Source organism: Alosa pseudoharengus, unplaced genomic scaffold, assembly GCF_046254945.1.
Source record: "Alosa pseudoharengus isolate Yale_2024_CS ecotype anadromous, Long Island Sound unplaced genomic scaffold, YU_APseudo_1.1 YU_APseudo_1.1_scf_22, whole genome shotgun sequence".
Taxonomy (NCBI): domain Eukaryota; kingdom Metazoa; phylum Chordata; class Actinopteri; order Clupeiformes; family Clupeidae; genus Alosa; species Alosa pseudoharengus.
Window position 1 is genome coordinate 14,921,147 of NW_027468680.1, and position 8,730 is coordinate 14,929,876.

At 41.6% G+C, this 8,730-nt stretch overlaps 1 protein-coding gene across 1 annotated transcript; it reads left to right on the top strand.

Annotated features, from left to right (window-relative positions):
- The first annotated feature begins 1,975 nt into the window (after positions 1-1,975).
- Positions 1,976-2,942, top strand: nkx2.9 (NK2 transcription factor related, locus 9 (Drosophila)). Its single transcript, XM_076299901.1, has 2 exons — positions 1,976-2,222; positions 2,422-2,942. The coding sequence occupies exons 1-2, from the start codon at positions 2,072-2,074 to the stop codon at positions 2,940-2,942; spliced, it is 672 nt and encodes a 223-aa protein (XP_076156016.1). The 5' UTR covers positions 1,976-2,071.
- Positions 2,943-8,730: the final 5,788 nt, after the last annotated feature.

Consider the following 8,730-nt stretch of genomic DNA (forward strand, 5'->3'; position numbering starts at 1 on the left):
TCGTAGATTAAGGGTACAGAACTTTCTCCCCGAGAACCTCCATTTGTCTCTTTGAGAATTTGCACTTTGTGTACGACTACTGGGTAAACGGAGGAGCACTTGCTACATTATGTAATCCTTAAATCAACTCCACGATAAACGAAACAATACTTGTGGCAATCCTTTCGCCAAATACGTTTGAATATTCAATGGAACTGGGATGAGTGTAGGCTATGCTTTCTGTGGAATGGTCAGTGAATTACCACAAACAGTATCCCTTTCTCTTCATAGAAACTCCATAGTTACCCAATATAATAGAGGTACAAAAATAACTTAAACATTTCAGCCAACTATAAAGACTACACCTAAGCCTACATCTTAGACGCCAAAACAAAAACACAAAAAGTATGTCTCTTTTATATAAGGCCTACAATCAACTTGTCTCCCTGTTCACTGATTGATTTTATGAGAGATGCTTCTGTATCACAAATTCGAGGCTACCGAGCTACCGCGTTCTCCTGTGACTATTGCACTTGCCTAATGTCGCCATCAATGAAACTTTTTGGAACAGCAAAAAGCCTCAAAACCGGGCCACCATAATTTTTATTTAACGCGCATTAAAACAAAAAAACATAGGGCCTGCGACTTGATGTGTCACTGCGGACTAAAGCGCGTTTGATTCTGTTTCGAAACGCATAACTAATAATGGTGTATAGACTTGGGCGGTAGTAGACGTGTAGCAGTAGATATCAGCCAAGATCCCATTCAGTCCCTTTCACAACCATGACAACAAGGAACAAGCGCGGATTTATCCGAGAAAGTTAAAGGACATTGTAGCCGGGCGTCAATCATGCATTATTCCACGACTGAACAAATGCAAAATCTTGACTGGAACAAATGCTTCCAACGGGTCTCTGACGCGGGGCTACATTTCCCTCTTTTGTTCTGGCGCGCTGGTTGGCATGTATTTGTGTTCACTCTTTCTCGGCCCGACCACCCAGGCTGTCTCATAGAGGTGCATCCAGCACCCCAGCCGGGAGGGCTCGCGCTGTCACCAAGGCGCGTTCTCTATGATAGAGGAAGAGGCCGTGCATGTCCACGGCGGTGGCATGGGAACGGCTCAGGCTCCTCACACCCGCCTAGTGTACACTCACTCGTGAAGAGATGGACGCGAGCCACTGACTGCTCCATCCTCAAAAGCAACCCCACACACTCCACCGGTCCAAAAATAACCCAAAATTGTCCACTGTTTGCACAACCCTTAAGCTCTTTCAACAAAAGCAAAGCCTGACTCTCAAGGCATACTGAGAGATAGCACTAGAATAGCCTAAATGTATTGCGTAATGCTACAGGAGGAACCAGGTCCACGAAGATAAACACAACACAAACTTTGTAACTATGTCCATCAGCATGAGAACAGTAAAACACCTTTTTGTTTTCTTGGCTTATTTGCCTCATCAAACTATGTGTGGAATCTGGCAGGCCTGATTGTGTGCTTGTAAAGATTATGATATGATTGATAACATTTGTCATCATGTTCTAAACAATTTGCCGATGGTTCGACAATACACCAATAAATGCATTAGTTAAACCAACTCTAGACATCATCCTAATGGATCACTTTGTATGCAAATACCCAGGCACGTTATTTGCTCTTGGGGGAGGGATGTGCGTTCTTGTTGTCACTTGCCACCCAAGACGTGATTCAGCCTAAACAATTACCATTATCTGTTTCCCACTTTTCACTGTTCAGACCGCATCGGTAATGATGAAGAGTGTTTCCTTAGCACATTGTGCGAGCCACTGCTATTCTTTCCCGGGTTCGCACCTACCATCACTGGAGTTTAAGTACCCGGCTCATTCAGGTACTTTGCATCCTTGAGACGGAGAGGCCTGAAAAGAGACAGTGTTTAACAGCGCTGAGTGCTGTTTATATATAAACACCCTCCGAGGCACTTACTCAGGCATTGAGGGGTTTGGCGTGGAAGTGGGTGCACCTTGCTTGTCTATCTGCACATCAACTGGATAACCTGAAGAGGCATTTTATCTCCCGCTGGAGCTTCCAAAAAAAACAAAAACATTTTACGCAAACATGTCGGTCTCCACAAAATTTAGTTTCACCGTGAGAAGCATTTTGGATTTACCCGAGGACGAGGGGAACAGTATTCCACGTTTCCGGGCGGATCCAGTCTCCGATGCAGCCTACTCGTCATGGATGAATATTGACGGAAACCACTGCACATGTAAGTGACCACAACATTTAGAATTTTATTTAGAATTGTATGAACTTTAGAGAATCAATCTTGGAAGGCTAATTGTATTGATGTTGTAAGAATGTTTTTTTTACATATGAACATGTTTTGTCTATTAAAGCGTTCGGCCTGTCATCACACACTTTAATGCATTCAAGGCAACCATATAACATTTTCTGTTTACTTACAGCATCAGATGAAGGCACTCCAGATAACACATCTGATTCACTCGATCCGACGGAGGCCTCATTGGAAACTGAGAGCGACAAGAAGAAGAAGCGCCGCGTGCTCTTCTCCAAAGCGCAGACCTATGAGCTCGAGCGGCGTTTCCGCCACCAGCGCTACCTGTCGGCTCCCGAGCGCGAACAACTGGCGCACCTGCTCAGCCTCACTCCGACGCAGGTGAAGATCTGGTTTCAAAATCACCGCTACAAGATGAAGAGAGCCCGTGCCGAGGGACCCTCGGACCTCGGCCAACCAGCGGTGCTGCAGAGGATCATGGTCCCTGTCCTAATGCGAGATGGCAAACCCTACCAGACTTGCTTCATCGGCGCTGAGAGAAACGGATGTATGGTCGCCTCAGCTGCACCTGCCCCTCACTACAGCGTTCAGGGATGCCAGTCTTTACAGCATCCCACGCCGCTCGGCCTATTTCCCAGATTTCAGCACTTTACGCACTCTGTGCCCACTTCACACCATTTCGTTTGGTAAAATCTCACCTAAGACACCAACAAGGAGACCGTTTTGACTCTACATCATACAAACACTTCACGAAATTGGATCAGTTTTAAGAATGAAGATATTTGTCACATCCGTTTGAGGTGTGTTTGATTAAAACTATTTAAACATAGTTTTTTTCAGAAATACCAGAAGATATTTTGCACATATTATATGTTTTAAGGCCATTTTATAGTCTTGTTTTGTATATTCGAATATGATGAACATTTTAGTGGATTCTGTCGCTTATAACTTTGCGTAAATGAATGTTATATTTATATTTTTATATAACTACAATTTTAACGATCTGCAGATGTCTTGGAAACATATGTTTATGTTCACTGTTTTTGTAATATGAATAAAATGTAGCCAACAATTTGCTCTAAACGTTGTTTGCAGTCCCATATATATGAAATGTACTTTGCATAAATACATTTGTACTTCAATTTAGATAATAATATTGATAGCGATATGTGACTAATTGTTTGCAAAAGAAATTAGTTCTAGGGTTAATCCTTCAATATATATTAACCTGAAATATTTTTGGCATGGTCTGTATTTGAGATACTTAAAACTCTAAATGAATCACCAATTAATCACCAAGTATTAAATAGAATGAGGCCTACTACATGCAAAGATATCCTTAAACGTGAAAGATTTTTATTCTAATTTATGTTCATATCATATTGAATTAATCCATTTAAAACACTTATATATGCACTAACATGTGCATGTATAATGCTACAGCCTTTTATGAAATACGAATATATAGTGTGTGTGTTTGTGTTTGAGAGAGAGTGAGTGAGAGAGTGAGCATCCCACCACCTGCAACCTGTACATAAAAAATGCATTAAACAGCTAAATGGACATTGTGCGCAATGCAAGAAACGTAATTTGCAAATGTTTACGGGATTGCACTCTTCATTTAAATGTCTGGGCCTGGTGTATATTCGAGCCAGACAGAGGAGAGATCTGTAAGGCATCCCCCTGACAGGACCTTCTTGTTTCCCCGACCCCCTATCTTATTAATCCCGGCTCCCAGTGGCGGATCGTCCCTGTCACCTGGTCTTTTGTCCGCTCGCTTGGACCACCTTGTTTCACATATGGAGGGGACTGCCCGCATCTCTTCTCTCGCTGTATCTTCTCCTAAACACTTTTTTGTGTCTCTCCTTGAATGGCCGCTATTGTCCGAGACCGAAAGAGACCTACAGACAAAATCCCCCGTGTTGCAATTCTCTCCATGTTTAATCAGGCCACGGTGACAAATTTATGGGGTTTAACAACACAATGGTGTTTTATAACGTCGTAGGTTTAAACCCTCACAAAGATCGGCCTTTAGAGACTTCTCTTTTGAGTTATTACGCGCAGAAAGATTCTGAGAAACATTACGGTTAAGTGCTACCAAACCAAGTGCCAGATATAAATAGATAGTTGAAGAGATTGCGTTTTCACAGAATTAACTAAAAAAGAAGAAACTAAAGACAAACGATGACCAATGATAAATCCATCTCCCATGTTAAGTGTGTTAGGCCATTCAAACAACCAACAAAGTGGGCCATCAATGTTATGTGCAAGCGGCGATAACGTGACATTTGACCCAACATAGGCCAACAGCAATGATTCTGTTAAAAACTCCTTGGGAATTATGAAAGGTTATTTTTTTACTAAATAATAAATAACAAACAATGTTTTTTCCTTATGTTCTATTTATAATGCCCTGTTGTAGGCTAGGGCAATATTCCCATGATTGGCCTATGACCAATGAAAACTACCAGCGCCAGACCAGGGTTAACATCAGAGAATTGGAATTGGACAGCAGTCGGACTGTCCGAAAAGAGCTTTGATAAGTAAGAAAAGTAACTGATCACATGGAAACTAACATAAATGTATCAATTCTACATCTCCTAATTTGTTAATATGTGAAAAGCGAGTAGCCTAGAGACAAAGTTAAAGTGACTCTTTAAACAACTTTCAGTATAATCATTCAGTGTTATGTAAGTGTATTAAATAAATGCTTTACTACATTGTGATGCAAAGAAATGTATACTTGATTGAAAATAAGAAACCTGAAGAAATAAAATGTATATGGATGACACCAACATGTCAGATGTCATTTACCTAGCCTATAGGCTACTGCTCCCTCAAAGTTGCATCATTGTAGGACTACAAACATTACATGTTTGTAACATTAAATGTGCTTAACAAAAACTACATATTTCACAAAATCAACAAAACAATACAACCGAGAAAGAGAGATAAACATGATGGAGAGAGAGAGAGAGAGAGAGAGAGAGAGAGAGAGGAATACAAGAGGGAGAGAGATAGAAAAGGACAGTGATAAACATGAGTGAGAGGGAGAGGGACAGAGGAAGACATAAATATATGAGAAGGAGAGAGAGAAAGAGAGAGATGGAAACAGACTGCGGAGAAAGGTGGGATGGAAATAGAGAGAAAGAAAGATATGTAAGATACATCTAAGAGATGCATCTGGAACGTTGAAGACCAGTAGCATATGGCTTAATAATGCGCATGTCGACCTTTCCGCTAGATGGCAGGGTAGCACTGCAAAATCTTCTCACTTCATTGAAGCCTACACACAGAACAGTTACAGTTGTGGCACGTGTTCAGTTATGGTGCATGAACGTAAGTAGCGTGAAAGCGTGAAACTACATAAACTCCTGTTTTAATAAAAACAACAAAAAGCTGTAAAGACATCACAAAAACATGAACAAACTCTCAGTCTGTTCCTCAGTATTCCTAGCGGACAGCCTCCGCCCAAAATGCACAGAGAAAGACCAACTTCAGTCAAGAACGATGGGAAATCATCGTCATATTTCTGTCCATGTCTCAAATGTACAGGTTCCATGAGGGGTTCATAACAAAGTGGCCATTTAAGCCATGACAGAACAATGCTCTTTCTGAGCACGTGTGCGGTTGTCGCAAAGCTCCTCATGCATTAATCTAGGGAATTAGAGAAAGCATTCTGGCTAATTAACGCTAATTGTTCATAATAGTCCTGCTCTTGATGAGAAAGGAGGTCCTGATTTAGATAATTAACAATGCTTTTTGAGAATCTGTAATTAAGGACGGTCTATATTCTGAAGAAAACATGTTACCATTCTAATTCTCTCTAATTACACATGAGTAATTAGCAAGACAAGGTGCGCTCACCTGTGCTCAAAACAATCCCTGACAGAAATTATGTGTTGTTGACACGTATTAACACGCGCGCGGTATGTTCGCTATTGTTGCATTTGACGCGCTCCTGTTGTTGCATTATTTGACGCGCTCCTGCTTCGAGGCCATTCAAAATCATATATCAAAATGAAATATACGATTGGGGGTTAATGGATAGCTATCCATAGAGCCTATTTGGATGATGCGGTATTTACTAACTGTTATTGTATTTCTAAGTTCAAGGTATCAGGAATGTGTTGTGGTTAAACGTTATTTTATGTGACAGACATATAGGCCTAAGGCATAGGCCTATACAAGTGGAGAGAAATAGAGTTCGTTTAGGATCTGATCACATCTCTGGATTTTGGTAAGAGCCTAGGCCTAAACACACTAGTACTCTTTGAAACAAGCTGGCTGTCTGACAAAATACAGTATTTCTAACATCTTTTTGTTACTTTAACGGAGGTAGGGGTCATTGTAGCTTACGGCTCATTGCACCTCCAAATAAGGAGCATGTATAAATCTGTAACTCTCTTTACCACAGAAGTGCGTTAGTGAGTCACTAACCTCATCTCGCCACCAGAAGACGCTGTCTTTCCTCGATTTCACGCAGGTCTTTGCACCTGTTGGCGCAATTTGTGAGTGGCCACTTCGTTGTACCCTTCCGCGACTTTCCTGCGTCAGCGCACGCGCGTTGCGAGTGCACAGTTTATGTCACCGTACAGTTGGTACTGCGCGTATTTGTAAGGTTGCCGTTTAAGTGGCGGCCTCAGCAGGACAGCTGTGAGTCAGACCCTTAAAGCTAGTCAGCACAGCGGAGAACGAATTCACATTGTTCCTCTTAATTCTTCTCTTTAACCCATTGCTCTTAAGCTAGAGAGTGTAATAAAATGAATAGAAACGGTACCTTGTGTTTTCCAACTCGCACTGACCCCATCACGTGAATTGCTGGTTTTCAAACTAGAGGCAGGCTACTGTTTTTAAAAAAATAATAATCATCTGTGGATTCAAATGTATTCATTACAACGTTGGAGTCTGAAAGTGTTATCTCCTACTGTAAATTAGGGTATTTCTGAGCAGGTGCTCCAGCTAACACGCATGGAGACATTTTAACGGATTGGCCTATGGCATCACCACGCACTTCTACCATGATAAATGTTTATAATGTGCCTGCCTGCCCATACAAGATGTTCATTTATCGACATGCAATCTAACAAAGGAATATAATATAATATAATGCAGAGTAACTCATCCTCCAGTCTTATGTCGACACTAAATTCGATCACATTTCATTCCATTACAAAATGTCGTAATAAAGAGACTTTCGTATACCCAATAAACCATCATTGTGAGCTACAATATATCAACATAAATAAGGTCCGAAGTTAATATAAATAAATAATAAGGCTTACCGGTGAATATACTTGAACATGGCAAAATAATAAAAATAAGCCAATTTTTACGAATACTAATGTTGTTGTTTTTATCAATATTTCATAGGTTAAATTATTGTATAGATAGATTTAGCAGCACATCGTGCCCCACTGCTCTACATTTCCGGGAAGAAAATGCTGGAGATGCTCTAACTTCAAATCTAATTGAGGCGGAAAATCACGGGGCCCCTCGAGAGCAATGAAGCGTATTGGTGTCTCAGTTGCTGTCTACCTGCCGCGTTCCTTTGAAGGGGTATACTTGAGAGCCGTTAACTTCACCTGAGAGCTCTCCTGACTCCCTTCAGCACCGAGGCCTCCACCAGCATTTTGCGAGCTTCGGGGCTATGGCGACTGAGAGGGAATTTGGCCGACACGGCACTCTGCATCTCGTCCAATGATATCACATGAAGAGGGGTTAATGATTAACAAGACCTCTCAACGCCCGGATATGTATTTATTTATTTATCTGTCTATTTTCCTTCCCTCTTAGCAAGTGCACTTTTGCATGTCTGAGTGAGACAGGGGCATAATGCAAACAACGTTTGCAATCACCAGAAGCCTCTTGTGGCTATTAAAAGTCAGGAGTTCAGCTGGAGCTTTTTCTCAGACTCAATGGTTCTCAAAGTCTCAAGTCCGCTCATGTAGGCTACTCTCATGAAGGAGGCCCTTATAAGCATCACTCCAATTGCTAATATTGTATATTTGCTTAGCTGTCTCCCTCTCCCTGCTTATCAACACCAACAACAATATCAACAGTATGCATCTACATCAAATTGTTTGTCTATGAGTAGGCTATGGTATTGTACTTAAGTGTTGGTGGATTCCCCATTTTGGAGGTAGGTGAGGGTCTTCGGGGGTAGATTTTTTTGAACACGTAATACAAATTATACTCGGTTGTCTTGATGATAGAGCTGGCTTATATTATTGTCCTAGCTGCCGATGCCCCGCCTCTAATGGTCGCCTTAAACCTGGCACACAGCTAAAACAAACGAAAGCCAGACTCCAGCTCCCACTCTAGCCAATTAACGCCAACTTCAGCCGCTCTCCAACGTGTTCATCCAGCTTCGCCGACGCAAAAACAACACACACGGAGGACTTGGGAGCAGAGAGCTACTACTGGAGAGATTGCTTGTAGACTGCCTTCTACTTTATTTCTCTCTAGCCACAGAACA

Bases quoted from the DNA above. Each gene is read 5' to 3' on its own strand.
- nkx2.9 (XM_076299901.1), top strand. From the start codon at position 2,072: ATGTCGGTCTCCACAAAATTTAGTTTCACCGTGAGAAGCATTTTGGAT. The intron at 2,223-2,421 runs GTAAGTGACCAC...GTTTACTTACAG, and splicing joins TGACGGAAACCACTGCACAT to CATCAGATGAAGGCACTCCA.